Source organism: Orcinus orca, chromosome X, assembly GCF_937001465.1.
Source record: "Orcinus orca chromosome X, mOrcOrc1.1, whole genome shotgun sequence".
Taxonomy (NCBI): Eukaryota; Metazoa; Chordata; class Mammalia; order Artiodactyla; family Delphinidae; genus Orcinus; species Orcinus orca.
In genome coordinates, this window is record NC_064580.1 from 93570606 (window position 1) to 93589280 (window position 18675).

The 18675-nt window shown below is 36.7% G+C and overlaps 1 protein-coding gene across 4 annotated transcripts in view; it reads right to left on the reverse strand.

The window, feature by feature from the left end:
• MORC4 (MORC family CW-type zinc finger 4) overlaps positions 1-18675 on the reverse strand; it is a 51204-nt gene that overhangs the window by 19697 nt on the left and 12832 nt on the right. For 2 of the 4 annotated variants that reach the window (XM_004281505.3, XM_004281504.3), the window contains exons 5-10: positions 18149-18296; positions 15726-15858; positions 15263-15391; positions 12429-12548; positions 10921-11021; positions 2020-2118 (exon numbers count right to left, since the gene is read on the reverse strand). In XM_004281505.3, the coding sequence (XP_004281553.1) occupies positions 2020-2118; positions 10921-11021; positions 12429-12548; positions 15263-15391; positions 15726-15858; positions 18149-18296 (730 nt within the window). The remainder of the gene's footprint in view (positions 1-2019; positions 2119-10920; positions 11022-12428; positions 12549-15262; positions 15392-15725; positions 15859-18148; positions 18297-18675) is intronic. The other 2 variants (XM_049704355.1, XM_033408797.2) reach the window with 1 other exon arrangement.

Sequence of the window (18675 nt, forward strand, 5' to 3'; positions counted from 1 at the left end):
CCATGGTAGATCCTCCCATCCAGGCAGATAGGAGAGACTTTTAGCTTGTGCTTGCAATAAATAGGTAGATGAAGGGGCTATGCCATATTCTCATTGCATCCTCCCAGAAGAGTGTTGTGGTTGAGAACCTGGGTTTGGGGGCCTGATTGCCTATATGTGAACATAAGTGGATCTACCACTTTTTACTTATCCAATCTTGAACAAGTTACTTAAGCTCTCAGTGTATCAGTGTCTACATTTGTAAAGAAGTAATAATATCATCTATCTCATAGGGTTGTTGTGATGATTAAATAAATACATGTAAAGAACTTAGACCAGTGTCCGGCATGTAAGTACTCAATAGATAATCATCATTCTGCCTACAGAAAAGGCTGTATAACATACATAAACACACTCCAGCAATATATGAACATCTGTTTCATTGCATTAATCACTGCTTATTTAAAAGGCAAAAAAAGGCATCTCAATTTGCATTTCTTTGAAAACCATGGATGTTGGACAGGAGTAGAGATCTTTAGAATAAGATATAGTGATATTCATACAGCAATCATGTTGCATTTAAAACAAAATTTTATATCAAACATTTGTCTGATTATTTCCTTTTTTTTTTTTTTTTTTTTGGTGGTACGCGGGCCTCTCACTGCTGTGGCCTCTCCCGTTGGGGAGCACAGGCTCCGGATGCACAGGCTCAGCAGCCATGGCTCACGGGCCCAGCCGCTCCGCGGCATGTGGGATCTTCCCGGACCGGGGCACGAACCCGTGTCCCCTGCATCGGCAGGCTCACTCTCAACCACTGCGCCACCAGGGAAGCCCTGATTACTTCCATTTTTAAAAAAACATGGGTGCCTACCCCAAAATGAACCTCTAATCTTTGTCTTGATGGTATAATTGACTGTATACATGTTGTTACACATCCTATCCTCTATATTATGCTCCCTTCCTGGCCTACTAAGGCATTTCATCCTGATCCACCATTCTGTGTGTAATCTCCTCTCTTAGATTCAATAAATTCTACATCTTTTTCTGACATGCTGGGTTCTCTACTTCTAGTCTCAAATTTCTTGGTACAGTTTCAACAATGTTTGCTAGTAATAAAGAGAAGGGAAATTGGCTAGTATTTCTGAACGCCTGAATGCCTACTATATGCCAGGTACTGTGCAAAAAAGGTTATGTCATCTAACTTAATATACTCAGAGAGGTGAAGTGACTTACTTAACCTAAGCTCAACCAACCATTAAGAAGCAGATCTAATAGACTTGTGGTTGCCAAGGGGGAGTGAGTAGGGGAGGGAAAGAATGGGAGTTTGGGATTACCAGAGGCAAACTACTATATATAGGATGGATAAACAACAAGGTCCTACTGTATAGTACAGGGAACTATATTCAATGTCTTGTGACAAACCATAATGGAAAAGAATATGAAAAAGAATATACATATGTATAACTCAGTCACTTTGCTGTACAGAAGAGATTAACACAACATTTTAAATCAACTATACTTCAATAAAATCTAAAAACAAAGACTAACAGACATTTATCCATGATTTAATTTCATGATTTTTGCCTAATTATTTGAAAGTAGAGAATACACTAGTGAGTTATTTAGGGTTTTAAGTAATATTCATAATATTTATAGAACTTATAACCTTAAAGCAATTGTAATACATTAGATATTATATTGATACAATAAAAGTTTCAAGTTGTTTATTAAAAAAAAAAGAAGAAAAAGATCTAGATTTTCAACCCAGGAGTGGCTGATTTAAATGGTCATCGTCTTCTACTATATCATGCTGCCTGCAGGATAAACTGACAGTACTAAACTCTTCATATTTATGATCCAAATCACAGAAGTGTCAAACCAGAATGAAGAGGTCTAGAGAATGATGAAATTAGTACCTGTGATTTCCTATTTTTAGTTAACTAAACTTCCTTATGTGAAAAGCACCATCTTATCCCATTCCTTCCATTTGCTCCATAGACATTACCCCTAATACTTTTATATTCTAAATTTACTACTCACGGTATTGGCCTGACTATGGCTGAGGTCTCAAAATTCTCTTGGGAGGTCTTTTCCTTCCAATAAGCATTGAGCTTCTGGGCAAGGGCATTTATTGTCAACCTGAAAGAAAAAGAAAGAAACATGTCAATGTTGAGAATCTGTTGAATAATTCTGCAAGTTTTAAGATGCTCCCATTTAACAGAAACCAGCAATTTAGAATATTCAGCATAGGTCTGAACATCTACACTTTCAGAAACTAGCATGGGAATGTACTGCCTTTGTAAATTACATGTCAAAATGACAAAGTCAGTTGAAAAGGTAAGATGGTCACAAGTCCTAAACAGTACTGTGTTCTCCAAATTTTAGAATCATGGCGAGGGGAGCTGACATTAGAGACAATGATAGAAGACTAAATTGCAGATAAGTTGTTGGGGAGTTATTCAATTGTCAGATGACTACAGGTAAACAATTGAGGACCAGGTTGAAAGGCAGAGGATCAAATACTGCACCCTATCTATTACAAATCAAACACTAACTTAAAAATGTCTATATGGTTCTTCTTTATCTAAATGCTGATCACAGCAGTTATAGCAACAACAGGCAACAAAGTCCCCTTCAACCTTCTACTCTATAGCTGTTAGTGGAGGCTATGCCCCAATTATGGCTCTTGCCCTTTCTCCTTTATCTCTCTTCCCAAATGAACAACAGCAGACCCAGGGTTAAACAATATAATGTGTAGAAAACCTGAATTTTACTTTTAAAAACTGCCAATTTCTAGTGACTAATTCCTATTTAATTCTACAACCCAGGATTACAACTTAATGTAGAGCTGTACACACCTGCAACACTACAAATTTAGTGTTTAGATCTCTTGACTCCCCGGATAATTCCCCAAAGGTTTTGTAGACCTCTTCTCTCCTTAAGAGGAATTCTTCCTTAACCCCACCTTACTCATATTAAATTATATTCTGACTACACAGAGAAGATTAAATCATATATGAGTTCCCCTATAAACTCTTAGTCCCCTCCAACTTACCAATGTTCCTACCTCTATGTTTATATCCTTCCCTAAAGTCAGAGATGAAGAACTATTTCTTGTTTTCTCTTAAAATTTTACTTTAAATCTACTTTTTAAAAAAGATTACATGGGATTCTGGAAAGGTGATGGAGTAGGAAGCACCAGGAATCTGCCTTCCCATCTAGACAACAATTACACTGGCAGAATCTGTCTAATGTAACTATTTGGAACTCAAGAGTCTACTGAAGACTTGTAATTTCCAGGGGAATGCTTGGATGATAGATTGGCAAATTTCAGCTCTTAGCTACCCATCTCCTACCCCAGCCCTGTGACAGGCAGCTGTGCACACATTTCAAGACCAGCTTGCAGGAGCCAGGGTAGGCAAAAAAGACCTTGTCCTCCAAATATTGGGGATTTGTGCTCTGATCTCTGTTTGCTGCTCCTGATCACAGGATAATGTAATCCCATGGTAACCACAAGGGAAATAGCTATAAAATATACACAAAAGGAAATGAGAAGAATTTAAATGTTTCACTACAAAAAAAATCAGCTAAACATAAAAGAAGATAGTAATACAGCAAATGAAGGACAAAATATCTATAAGGCATATAGAAAACAAATAGCAAAATGACAGTAGTCCTTTCTTATCAGTAATTGCTTTAAATGTAAATGGATTAAACTCTCCAATCAAAAGACACAGAGTGATGGGTAAAATAAAAAAAAATGACCTAAATATATGCTGTCTACAGGAGACTAACTTTAGATACAAAGACACAAATAGGGTGAAAGTGAAAGGATGGAAAAGGATATTCCATGTAAATAGTAACCAAAAGAGAGCAAGGGTAGCTATACAAATATCAGACAAAATAGACTATAAATCACAAGAGCTAAAATGGTGAAGCAATCCAAGTGTTCACTGATAAATGAATGGATAAGCAAACTGTAGTATATACATACAATAGAATATTATTCAGCCTTAAAAAAGGAAGGATATTCTGACATATGTACATCATAGATGAAACTTGAGGACATTACATTAAGTGAAATAAGCCAGTCACAAAAAGACAAATACTGTATAATTTCACTTTTATGAGGTACTTAGAGTAGTCAAATTCATAGAGACAGAAAGTAGAATGGTGGTTGCCAGGGGCTAGGAGGAGGTGGGAATGAGGAGTTATTGTTTAATAGGTATAGAATTTCAGTTTTGCTAGATGAAAAGAGTTCTGGAGTTGGATGGTGGTGATGGTTGCATAACAATACGTATGTACTTAATACCACCGAACTGTACACTTAAAAATGGTTAAGATGGTAAATTTTATGTTATGTGTATTTTACCACACAAAAAAATTGAAAAATAAAGGAAGCAGATTATGTGGTTACCAGGGGTTGGAGAGGAGGGGAAATGGGGAGTGACTTCTAATGGACAAGGTGCTTCTTTCTGAGGTGAAGAAAATGTTTTGGAATTAGATAGTGGTGATGGTTGTACAACTTTGTGAATATACTAAAATCACTAAAGTATACATTTTTAAATGGTGACATTTATGGCATGTGAATTATATCTCAATTTAAAAAATAAAAATAAACCTCTGTTCTCATGTACTCGGGCAAAAAATATTGAGGTGAAATTTACATAGAGTAAAATTTATCTTTTTAACATGTAGTTCTATCGGTTTTAACAAATGCATACAGTCATGTAACCACCACCTCAATCAAGACACCGTTCTCATGTATTTTGAAACCCCATTCCTTCTTGCAAAAACCTGGCTTGACTCCACTGTTCCAGTAATCTCTTTCCTTTTACTTCGCCAATCCTGGTATGTGGTCTATACCCACTATCTCCTCTTCATTCTCCTGTCTTAATCCCGTACAATCTAATTTCCACCATTGCCACTACACAAAACTGTTCCTTTCCCCAACCTCATTATTCTATCAACGATCCTGTCAATATGCCAGTCTACTAAATTTGAGGCTTTGAAGTGATCTTTGATTCTTTCCTCTCTTTTATTTCCCTTATCCCATTATTAATTTATCATCAATTTTTAAAATAAATTTATTTATTTATTTTTGGCTGTGTTGGGTCTTCGTTTCTGTGCGAGGGCTTTCTCTAGTTGCAGTGAGCGGGGTCCACTCTTCATCGCGGTGCGCGGGCCTCTCACTGTCGCGTCCTTCTCTTGTTGCGGAGCACAGGCTCCAGAGCGCAGGCTCAGTGGCCATGGCTCATGGGCTTAGTTGCTCCACGGCATGTGGGATCTTCCCAGACCAGGGCTCGAACCCGTGTCCCCTGCATTGGCAGGCAGATTCTCAACCACTGCACCACCAGGGAAGCCCTCACCAAACTTTTTGATCTTTTTTTTCAGTATCTGTCACATACTTCCTTTCTCACAGCTACTCTTATTTCACACCTTCACCCCACACCTAGATTACTCAAATAACATATAATCCTTCTTTCAATCTATCCTGCACCCTCTTTCCAGATTTATCAACTGATATAATTCATGTAGAGCACTTTATAAGCCATAAAGCAGTATGTAAGTGTAATGTACTATATTCTTAAGATAGAATTGTTTCAAGTCACCCCTCTACTTAAGAATACACAATGAATTCTCATTGCCTAAAGCATCAACTACTCTATCCAATGTCCCTCTAAGACAGAAGTTCTCAAACTATCTCGCTTCATGGTACCTTTAGTGTCCCAAGTTTTTCATGGCACCCTTAGGTCTAAAGAAATATGTACTGGTTCCAATTACTATTAAACGGTTATGTCGAAACAACTTAATAACTATTTATGTACTAAAATTTAGGGTCCATTTGAAAAATATATGTATATATTTTAAAAATATTTCTGTTTCAATCTTAAATAGCCACAATTACTTATAATGGAATGGGTATGCCTGTTGGATATTGTACAACTACTCAAACCTTGGAGTCAAACTGGACACAACTTCCCTCATTTCTTATTCAACATTGATTTTTGGTAATACTTGCTTTTTATCACAGCAATCACAAAAAACCCAGATTCACAAAGATATGATATAATCAAGAGGAATGTAAACATTTTTTACCTGAAAGTGGGGTGCTACCATAACAAATACCTAAAAATGTGGAAGTGGCTTTAGAATTGGACAGTGGGCAGAGGGTGGAAGAATTGGAGAAGCATTACAGAAATTGCCTGGATTGCCTTGAATAGACTGTTGTTAGTACAAATATGGATGTTAAACACCCCACTGGTGAGGGCTCAGAAGGGCAGAGCATGGTCGAGAAAACACAAATTTCCTCAGAGTATATCTAAATCATTGTGAACAGACTGTTAGTAGAATTATGGATGTTAAAATTGTGGCTGATGAAGGCTCAGAAGGAAATGAGGAACATGTTATTGGAAAACTTGAGGGAAGGTGATCCCCGTTACATACTGGCAGAAAGCTTAGCAGAATTGTGTCCCACAGTTAGGTGGAAAGCAGAACTTGTAAATGATAAAATTGGAAATTTAGCTGAGGAGACTTCCAAGCAGGCTGTTGAAAGTGTGGCCTGGTGGTTGCTTGCTGCTTATATAAAATGTGAGAGGAAAGAAATAAATTAAGGGAAGAACTGTTGAACAAAAAGGAAGCAGCACTTAATGATTTTGGAAATTCTCAGTTTATCCAGACTGCAAAAGATGCTAAAATTTAGAAAGATGCTCTAGAGAAAAAGCCAAGGCAGTGGCTGGACAACCTTTTGCTAATATCTCAGGAAGATCAAAAGGTCAAAGTATTCAGTCACACAAAAAGCTCTCTGAAAAGATTAAACACGTGAATCAGATCTCCACCACCATCTCAGCAGAAGCCAAGAACAGAAATAGGATTATCTAGGAAAGACATGTCAAGAGTCTCTTGTCTGATGGAGTGAATATCCATGATACATACTTGAGACCCACAAGGTTCTTGAGAATGGTATACAAGGACAAAACTGCTAGATTGGACTGAAAGGGACAGAGAAAGTATAAATGAAAGAAGGCATTTAGACCCCCAAAACTCTAGAGTTAAGAAACAGGCTGATGAAACTACTCAGCTACAAATACATGCATGCTACCTTTCAAGAAAAAGGAAAAATGAGTCTGTGGGTGGAGCCATGAGGACAGAGAACAGAGCCTTAAATCCAGAGGGTGGAGCTGAAAGCCCCAGAAGAGTATTCCCAGGCCTTGAAATTTAATGGAGTTAGCATGGAAATTGCTTGGAATCTGTGATTCCTTTTTCCTTCATTTTTTCTCCCTGTTTGAACTGGAACATCTATAACTGGTATCCTATGCCTGTCCCACCATTATATTTTGGGAGTAAATACAAAAAAAAAAAAAGACACACATCTGCAGATGGAGAGGAATTTTACCTCAAGATGCATCAGACTCAGAGTTTCATCCATACCTGATTTAGATGAGAAGATTTGGGCGTTTTGAGCTGATGACATTAAGAGTTTAGACTGAGCTGCTGTAAGAGTTGAGACTTTTGGGGATGTTGGGATGGGGTAAATGTATTTTGCATGTGTGATGTAAGTGGATCTTAAGGGGCCAGAGGGCAGACTGTAGTAGCAGAAAAATGGTCCTCCAAAGATGTCTATGTCCTAATCCCTGAAACCTATGAATATATTAGATTACATGTCAAGGGGGAAATCAGGTTGCAGATGGAATTAAGGTTACTCATCAGCTGAACTTAAGATAGGGAGATTACCTTGAATTACCAACATAATCATTACGGGTCCTTAAAAGTGGAAGAGTGAGGCAGAAGAGTCAGAATCAGAGAAGGAGAGTGATGACAGAAGCAAGGTCATCAGAGTATTATGATGTGATGACCCAACCCACCACTGATGGCTTTGAATATGGATGGAGGAAGAGGGCCATGGGCCAAGGAGTACTGGCAGCCTCTAAAAGTTGGAAAAGCCAAGGAAACAGATTCTCCCTTAGAGCGTCCAGAAATAAATGCAGCCTTGCCAACACCTTGATCTTAACCCAGTGAGATCTATGATGGACTTCTAACCTACAGAACTCGAAGACAATATACCAGTGTTGTCTTAAGGCACTAAGTTTGTGGTAATTTGTTACGACAGCAACAGAAAACAATTTCTATTGCTTATAGGCAAGAGTCAATATCACTGTATTCCCCTCGAAAATTTTAAACATCCTGTGGCTCCTCTGTGAGTTCATTATGTGCACCTTGGCACACAGTTTGGGAACTGTGGCTCCAGGACAGGGGTCAGCAAACTACAGCCTGTAGGGCAAACCCGGGCCACTGCCTGTTTTCGTAAACAAAATTGTATTGGACACAGACACCGTTCATTCCTTTACTTATTGTCTACGGCTGCTTTCCTACTACAGCAGAATTGAGTAGTAGTGACAGAGACCATACGGCCCACAAAGCTTAAAATATTTATTTCCTGCCCCTTCACAGAAAAATTTGCCAACCCCTGCCCTAGGACAGGGCCATACTCTATCCATCTGACTTCACTCCCCTTCACTCTACTTACATCCCCTTATCCCCACTCCCCATATTCTTCCCACTCTGAGTTGCTGTCACTTAGCTCACGCTATAATTCCATCCTGGAATTCCCTTCCCTCCCTTTTCTAAACCTGTATCCTTTAGGCAAATCTCAAGTCATACCTTCTACCTAAAACCTTCCCTATCTGTTCTACCAGGGAATGCTTCCTATACCATACCACTTAGTTTTGATTGATCAAAGAGCAAGTTTATTGCTCTCTAAACTGTTTCGTGTCTGTGACAATCCGTCATTACAATTACACTGTGAGCTCCTCAAAGACAGCAACCATGTCTCGAATTTCTCTGGAAAACTCCACAAAATCTAGCCACTGTGCCATGTACCAGTGAGGTGTTCACTTAGTATGCATTGACTGCATTTCTTCAGCTGAAATTCACTCTAAAAATGTTATAAGTTTGAGCCCTGATAGTTGTAGCTGAAATCTGATATCTACAACTATTAAAAGTGATATTACAAATGATTTATTTGTAGACATTCCAGCAGTATGATGGCTGGTATCTCTTATAGCGGTTTTGAAATGTATAATAAATACTCTTAGGATGAGTTTGTGATAGCAGACAACCTTCTCTAATCGCCCTCTCAAATTCCCTTATATTTTAACTAAAGACTTTTTTCATTTAACGTAAAATAAACTGAGTAAAAAGGGAAATGCTGCCAGAATTGGGATGAGTTATGCACACTTATTACCCTCAGAAGACTCTGTATGCAGGATAGTATACTAGTTTTCTGTTTTTAATAAAATGTGTAGCAGATATTAAGCTACTTAAGCCAGAAGTCCCATATGTTTAGCTGAATAAACCTACTCTCTATAGAATACCTCCATTTGGTTCCCCTGCCATCACCTCAAACCCATCATACTGAAACGAAACATCACAAACCAAGCATCTAATACCTCTAAACTTTAAAAGCTAGATTGGGGGGTGGTGGAGACGGCTTAAGAGGATGTTACATAATTTTTAATATCTAACATTTGGATTTCACAAATCTTAACTATTTGGTTAATCACCAGAAATTCTCTATTCCTTTCACTCAAGAGAAATAGAATGACTTGGCTCTGAGACTTTTGTCAAACTGATGTCATTCCTAAACTTTCACTCTTGTGAGTCAAGTCCTAGTCAAAGATCTCCATTATGTGCCAGACTCATATTTAAAAGACCATTTTACTTAAACTAAGGGCAGGTAGTTATTATAATCATTGAGTAGCCCGAGTGACCAAGAACCAATTACCTTGAAATTAATCTGGGGTTGTCATCCAAATAGTTCTCTGTCAAATACTAAACCTAAAATTCTTATGGTTTCATATAAATTAAGGCACAACATTTAACTAATTTTATTACAGTTTTGGACACACAAAAAAAGAGATTTGGGGAAATACTTTTCCCCCACTCTAAGAAAAGATTTGCTACTGAGATTTCTAGAAAAATGACACCAAATGTCCTCATGCCTTCTTTCTCCATCCTCCCAGAACACCCTTTGCCATTTCAAATACTTCCCTGTGCTTAGAATGTCCTCCCCCTCTTCATCCACCTAGCAAACTCCAATTTTTCCTTGAAGTTTAAGCTCAAACATATTCTGCTTTGTGAATCCCTTTAGGCATATTTAAAGCTTCTTCCCATTTGGCATACATCCCCCATTAAGGCAATTATTCTATAGGTATTTAAGTTTCTTATTTACATATATCTCATCCCATTTGTTCATAGGCATCAAGGATTCTTAACTTTCATTCTTATGTCCCTAATACCTGGCACAGAGGAGATATCTCACAATACTTGATGAAAGAAGGAATGTATGATCCATCCCTCCCCACAAGTTTTAAAACGAACTATTATATCCTGGCTTTAACAACTCCCTTCTTTGCCTCCTAAAAATATCCTTGCTGGTTCAGCCTCAATGTCAAGTTCCTTTCTGATTCTTTATTGGTCTTACCTATTAAATCTAGATGCTTCCGGGAAAACACACGTTTTTCCTGCTGCTCCAATACTTTCCTCTCAATCTGTTCACTGGCTTCAAGGAAATCTTTCGGAACAAACTTCAAACTGCTGCTTTCCCCACAACATATTCAATAACTTCAGATCCACTCATCTCTTTTCATTAAGATCAATTCCAAGGCTCTTTGTTTCACCAAAGTATTTTACTAAATAACCCCTATGCTCTTTCCCTAATTTTTAAAGTTAAGGTTTACTTCAGTTGGCTCCATACATCATGTATCAGTAAGCTTTTAATTTAAAAATCAAATCCTTTTATCTCTAATCTTGGAAAATAGATTTGAAAGGATTCTCAGTTAACTTATGTGGCTGGCTTTTAGAGATGATTTTAGAGGTTTCAGAGAATAGAATCATATCTGAACAAACCATCAGAAACACCTCAGGTTGGGAGTGACTCACCGGTACTCCTTGGTGTACTCAAAGTCTTGTTTGTTGTAGGCAGGTTTTAAGAAATTGCACTCAATGACTCCAATTACTCCCACACCTTCTCCATGAGTTGGCTTACAAGAAAAATATTAATTTCAACACTTACATTACTGTTGACTGCCTGGAGGCACTTCCTTTTGATTCTAAACAATAATAGAAAGGTTACATAACGTTCACGGGCAAGGAGAGGCCAGTAATATTTAGAGAAACACTGAGAATGTACGCCAATAGACTGCAAGTATTACAATGAACTGGAACCTCTGGCAAATTACAGGGCAGAGATTTTCAAACTGTGATCCATAGATTTCCTAGGATTTTCCAGGGATTAATAGCCATCTCTACTTCACCCACACTACCTCCACTTTCATCTGTTTTATATTATGGGACTGCCAGAAGATTTCACTTGAACAAAGAATGACAATGCTAAAAAAAAATCAAGGTTATATACTTCTGTTCTAGGGAACTAAAACCAAACTCCATCTGAAAAAAAATTAAGGATGCTATATAAATCACACTCCATTAAAATAAACCATTTTTATATATGTATGCCACCAAACAACTGCTAAAGAGAGTCAGACTTGCAGTATTATTAATTACAAGTTGATACAAGAGATTTTTGGGTTTAAAATCATTTTTGTATACTTTAATGGAAGGAGCTGAGTCGGAGTGTAATTAGACTGGCAAACAAACAAGTTGTATAAAGATGATATAACAATGAAAAGCAATATAGGCTGAAAACTAGCTCTCCTGGGTCATATGTAACTTTGTCCTACTGTGTAATATAAAGCAGTTTATCATTCTTTGTGCTTTAGCAATCTTATCTGTAAAATAGGAATGAATGGGATACTTGCAGATATTACTACTTTAAGTTGTCATCAAAATTTTAAGATGATGGTAATATTTGTATAGTTCAGTTATAGAGTACTTTTGCATAATTTATCCCATTTAAATCTCTCAACCCTGCAAGTTGTAAGGTAGGCAGAGCAAGTAAAATTACTATCGTTGTTTCCATTTTACAGGTAAGGAAATTGAGCCTCAGAGAAATTAAACAATGTAGCCAGGATTACATGGCTTTTAGGTGGAAAAGCCAGGCCTCAAATCCTGGTCATAAACCACTACATTTTATACATCTTCCACGATGCCTTACTGTCTCCCCAAGAAAATGGAAAGAGCTACCTCAAACATTAATAAACTTATACGCATGGCAGAGTTGCTGGTGCTCTAATTCTACCTCTTATTAACAGCTACCTAGAAAATGCCTTCAGTAAAACTCCTGGGTTGATTGACATCTATGAAGAATGAGAAGTAGAAAGAGCTTTTGAACATAAGACAGCTCACTGGTAACATAGAATTCTAGGATCAGATTTAACAACTATCTCAAGATGAGTAAAAAGCCATTCATTAGTCTATCCCTTTTGCAAAATTTAAATCCTTTTCCTACTCTTTTCAGCCTCTATGACAGAGAAGCATTAACTACTCACCTTCACCTGGCATCCCACCTTCTCAAAAGACTTTATGAGGCGGTTGTTATGATACATCATTACTCCAAACTGGTTATTATTCTTGCAAGAGAACCCAAAAGTTATTTTCACCTGCTTATTCTGAGAAGAAAATCATTAAGGAGACAAACACCAGGAGCTTTAGCACACAAAATTTTGCACTATATTACAGCAAAGCACATCAAACACCATTGTATGTAAACCGGTATAACCTTTCTAGAAGGCATTTTAAAAATCGGTAGCAACAGCTTTAAAAATATTCTTAACCTTTGAACAAGTAATTCTCTTTCAGGAATTTATCCTACAGAAACAGTCAGAGAAGACCATAAAGGTTTATGAGTTACAGAAATTTATCAGTGATTTATAATGGCTAAAAAAACATAAATAATTTAGATGTTTGACAATAAGGGAATGACTAAATAAATGTTGGTGTATCCACATGGTCTGTTGTGCAGCTCTTAAAATTATGTCTTTGAAAAGTATTTGGGAACATTAGGAAATGTTCAGAACAACAAGTTTCATCTAAAAATATATACTATAAATGTATACATAGAAAAGACTATAAGAAAATATATCAAAATACCATCAGTGATCTAAAAATTCATAAATCACAAAACGTTTCTTAACACTTGCTAACTGCTTAACTTGCTGCTAGGTAAGATACATGGTACAACACAGATTCACACAATTACATGCAATAAGGTAAGTCCGGCTAATCATACAAAACACAATGAAAGCAAAACCATGAAGAACAAAACCACTTTTAAAGGTAAAGGACAATAAATAGTCCTGTTGTAATATATTTCATGGGAAGAAGTTAACAAGCTTGGATAAATGAAACAAAGAGAACTAAGTATTATACATAAAACATGAATAATTTATGAGTTTTTAGCAACTCCTATTTGATTTAAAAACCAAGGTAATAGAGTGAGAAAGATAAAGGAGATAGAGAAACTGAGATTTTCATTAAAACAAATACTAAGAAATCTTCATGTCCAAATGAGTTAAATGAAAACTTATTTTTGTTACTTTTCCAAAAACTGATCTCCATTACCCCCTCTAAGTAACAAGCTACTTGCATCAAATCCATGTGACAAGTGGGTCAGGTATGATATGAAGACATAATACGAGTGGGTACATAACACAGTAATGTTTGGCTCAGGACATATAATGTTCTGGGCTCCAGAAGCTCAAATCAAATCTCAAATAAGACCCTATTCCAATGAAAAAACAAAACAGGGCAAAACTGCCCCAAACAAAAACCCAAAATTCTACACCATAAAGTTAACATTTTAAAGATAAAGATAGTCAAATTCTTTCTGTTGTATACTTTTAAATTCTAAATTATGGGGTGGAAGTACACTGGGGTAGGAGATTCCCCAAATTAGAATAAGGAGAAAGGACAAGAGGAGAGCAGACGCCTTTGCTAACTGAACTGAGGAATAAATAAGTCAGCATCAGTAATCTTTTCCCTCAGTGACTTTAGGGGAAATTTTATTAGAAGTTTCATTTCACTCATGCCTAGAGTGAATTCGTTTAGCCCAAATTCTAATAGGGAAAGGTAACCAGTTTAATGGGAAGGGAGGTTGAGAAGAGCTCAGGTACATACAGAATGCATGCATAGGAGGTACCCGGGTAGAAACCCACAGAAGAAAGAAGCTGGAGGTAGAAATGTGGTATATCCTGAGACAGTAGTTGAAAGACACTTTAGACTGGCTCTGTTAAAACTATGGCACTAAGATCCTAGCTACATACAGTGATATTATAACTAATTTACCTACAGATGCTAACAATGTTAGCTCTGGCTTTGTTAAGTTAGGTTTGTTTAGGGCTTTAAAAAAAACTTTCACAGTAGACAAGGGTTGTGTTCTTCAAAAGGAGAAAATCAATCTGCTTATGAGTAACAACCATATGGCTATTTAAAAGGGAATGGCATTTTCTAATTTTTGGTCAGGGGAATAAAGACAAAGTAAGCTAGATAATGACTTTGATAAAGCAAACAGAGTGTGAACATGTTTCTTGGGCCAAGAGCTGAGCTTATTACTAGAGAATAAATTACAAGAGCAATTCTTCATAACTGCTTATGAACTCTCACCCTTTCAAAGACGTTTTTGACCCCAAAATCCATCAACAAAGATGGACCTAATTTCCAAAGCTCATCTTAAGATTTCCTCAAGTGCCTGAAATCCATTCCCAGGGCAATGGGGTGGGGTGGAGGGTAGAAGTGAAAATGAGTAATTACTTCTCTGAGTGGCTGTCAATATGAGAAGTACCAAGAAATCCATGTCAAATCTGTTGAAGATTTATCTCACCCTAGAAAATCAACTTTTAATTTCCAATCTCCTAACTTTTATCAACATAAGTCTGGACTTGTTACAGCAAAAATCATAGTATGTCCAAAAGATGAACAAGTTCTAGTCAACATTTTGCTTATTTCAATCAATGTAATATATATATAACAAAATTCCAGTACAAACCAAACAGTGTGAATCATTCCTTATAGCAGAGATTCTCAAACCTAGCTATTCATTTAAATAAATAAATATTTCTTATTAAAAAAAGAGATTTCAGAATCTACTGAACCAGAATCTCTAAAGTCTCAGGATACTGTATTATTTTAATAATTTCTAGTTGATTTCTGATAAAATTGGCACACAGATTGGCATTCAAGAAATACCTCCTTAGATACCTAAAATAGGGTTTGTACTATAACACATATTTTTGAATTGGAAAAGGAAAGGTTTCTGTTTTTCTGTGCCAACTTGGAAATCTAATCCTGAAACAAAGAGGTCAGCTTCATGTAGTTGTAAGGATACTGTGAAGGTAGGTTTATATATATCATATCCTACATTGGCCAGGCTCTTGGCAATCATCTGGGTAGTCACCTTCTTTTGACGCAGAAAAATTTTCATTCGTGGCTTCATATATAGAATGCCACAAAATGCCTATGGAACAGTGAAGGGAAAGTTATTACACAATATTGCCAATTCTACTGACATCCCTGTTGCTACCATCTACTGACTCTGCTAGCAACTGAGATCTAATCTGGGCAAATACTTGACTCAGTTTCTATACCTTGTTATTCTAAATCAACTACCACACTAAGTGCTGCTGACTATATTAGCTACATTGTTTCAGTGGAGACAGTGAAAAGGAATCCTAGCATAGGGTCAAAAGGTTGTCATCTTTATATAACTAAAGTGAGATCTTGTATTATAATATTTTCATGTTACAGGATATCTTACCTCTCATTGTTGAAGAAAAACCACTCTTACTCACCCGTAAAGAATACTCTGTTTCTGGCAGCTCAGAGGTAATGCCACCAGTCTCTTTTTCTTCTGTGCCAAAGTCTGATACCAGGATATCATACTGATCTGTATCAAAGTCCAACTCAGACTTTCCATCTTTATTTCTGGGTAAAAGAGACAAGTACCAATCTAACAAAAACTGGCTCCAAAGGACAAAAATGCACTAGGAACCCAAGAGAAAAGAAACAACATGAGCCAAAACTCAGATACCTATTTCTTTCCCTGACTACCAATTCAAAGGAACTACACATTACTTGCTTTGAAGATCACACAATATTTAAGGGCCTTTCCAGCCTAAAAAAATCTACTAAGTTTCATAGAGATGTGATACAAAGCACAGAAGGAAAGAAAAAAAAGGAAGGTGGGAATGTCTGTGATCCGATAAATCAAATGGATGCCAGCTATCCTCAAGGCAGGATCTGAAAACAGATCTCAACTTTCTGGGTATTGTTCGGTAGGTCATTCAACATCATTTCCCCCAAATGAATAGACAGATGAATCAAAACCTACTCTTTCTAACTTTAGCACTAGTATAAGGACTACTAAGATTTCCCCAGATCTAATTCTATTTCTTAGAAGGACAAAAAAAGGTTGCGACAGGAACAGCATATACTTGTTAGTCTTCTAGAATTATCATTTAAATATAATAGTACTCATATTGTTTTCCTTAGGACCATTTCTTCTTCTCATAATCCCTTTGGGTCACCTAAATATGGTCCATTCCAAGACCCTGGGCTACATCACTAAAAACTGCCAGGGAAAAAAGGCAAGACCTATCTTTGTTACTGGAAAAAATACAAAACAAATGATAGGTTACAGAGAAAAAATACATATCAGAACAATGGTCCCCCAAATTTGTTCTGTGGGACAACAGTCCCCCAAGATACTCTTAAATAAGAAATAAAGAGATAAATAAAGCCTGTATAATCAAATAAAATTGAGAAACAATTCCTGGCTCCCAGAGCCACCTCAAGCTCTAGGGATACCTCCCACATACTGGAGGTTTCAGAAGCTCAGAGCTGCCGTGTTGAAAATGTAGCTCCTTTTTCAGGGCTGAACCAGAGCCACTATGATACGTATCCTGTCTAAAGCTCATGTCACTATAATAGTATATCCTGTATTTTGCAGGATAATCCTGACTCTTGCTACCCCACCCCACTCTAACGCATGTACTCTGAGGAGATTCCCTGTCCTCTCTGGTGCTCACCATTCACCATCCAAGGAAAGGAGGTCTGGAGAAACATTTTTTCTGAAATTGGGAAACACTGCATTCTACATTGCTCTCTTAAATGTTTTCAATGTATTTTGAAATAACATTAGCATATTAAAGCCTCGGAGAAGTCCTGCAATAAAGCAACATGGTAAGCTTTGTTTAAGCCAGCTTTTTCCAAAGTTCTTGGACCACAGAATCTTTTATTTATATAACACCTAGTACCATATAACTGAGAAACAATATACAAAGAAAAAGTCTGCTTATTGTGTTTAAATCACTGGAAATGGCTCATGAAAATGATCCTTTATAATATAAATTATATTACTTGAGGTTTTCTCAGTAGGACACAGGAAGATGTAAATTACCTTACTTTTTTCTTTTTAATGGAAAGTACTTTCTATATAAACCAGCATGGTTTTTATCTAAGTTTTACCCAACTAAGAAATGAGGCAAAATACTTGACCTATGGAGAAAAAAGAAGAATGAATATATCTGCTCCTCTGTTCTATTAAACATAAGAGTAACACCTCTATTTTATATTAAAGATTTTTAGGTTTCAGTGGACACTGTGTTCCATTTAACATGGCAAAGTTAAACAAATGACATACCCCAAAGTATTTCTAGGTTATTTTATTAGCTCTAAATACATAACCTGAAGCCAGCTTCATTATAGTTCAAATGTATCTGCTTTGAAGATTTTTCCACTTCTAATCCAGCTACTCTGAAAACAGTAATACAGAGGTCCTTATTATTTATACAGAGGTCCTTATTATTTAAAGATTGTGTTGTGCTTTGTTACCCTAATTTCTCCTTCTCTTACTTCATTTTCACTGCAAATAGGTAAAATAACTACCATTGACCTATCTCAAAACAGTGTCCGTGAATATAAAATAGATATTTATAATGGATTCTGAAGATTTTAGAATAATGTTGAACTGTCTTGATGGTAATAGCTTCAGGATATGTATGTAGGTCTCCACCTTATCAAGCTCCACGTTTTACCAATAAGAAGCACTGTCTCAAACAGAGCTGTGGTTCTAAGAAAGTTAAGGATAGGTTTGCAATGATATACAAACATGTATCAAAATTTATCTACTCTGTTTCTCTAGAGCGATTTATTAAAATATGCTTCATCATACTGCTTTTGCTTATTAGAATCTATCACTCTTGGAATACTATACCTGCGGATGTTCCAAATGAGAACACGAGTGCCTTTTTTGCCTGGGATGGCATCAAACTGGGACAGCAGGTCATTTTCACTGTTGAAAATTGAATAGTTCAAGATGGCTTCTAGGCTGGGCAAGGAATCCTCAGTAATAATCATTTTTTGTAAAACCAAGTATAGTCAAAGAAAAATTAATATCTTAAGAGGATGCTATCAGTCAGGAAGATCTGCCTTTTGGGTTGCCAGTTTAGACAAAATATAGACATATAGATATAAAGCATGGGTGTTACTGCTACAGAAGAAAGGAAAGGGGGGAAATGCAGAAAGGTTGTAGAGACAAAAACCAAAATCAGTTACGCCTGCAGAATATAGCTTCAAAGATATAATATAAATTAAGACAGTCCTATACTTAAGAAATAGTTCAAAGGCTGAATTTTTCAACTCTTTGGAAGCAATGAGTTCAAACTTTATTGCTATACTGCCTGCGTAAAGACACCTGGTGTCTAACAGAAATAATAGCTTGTCCAGGTATAGAAAAGTGAG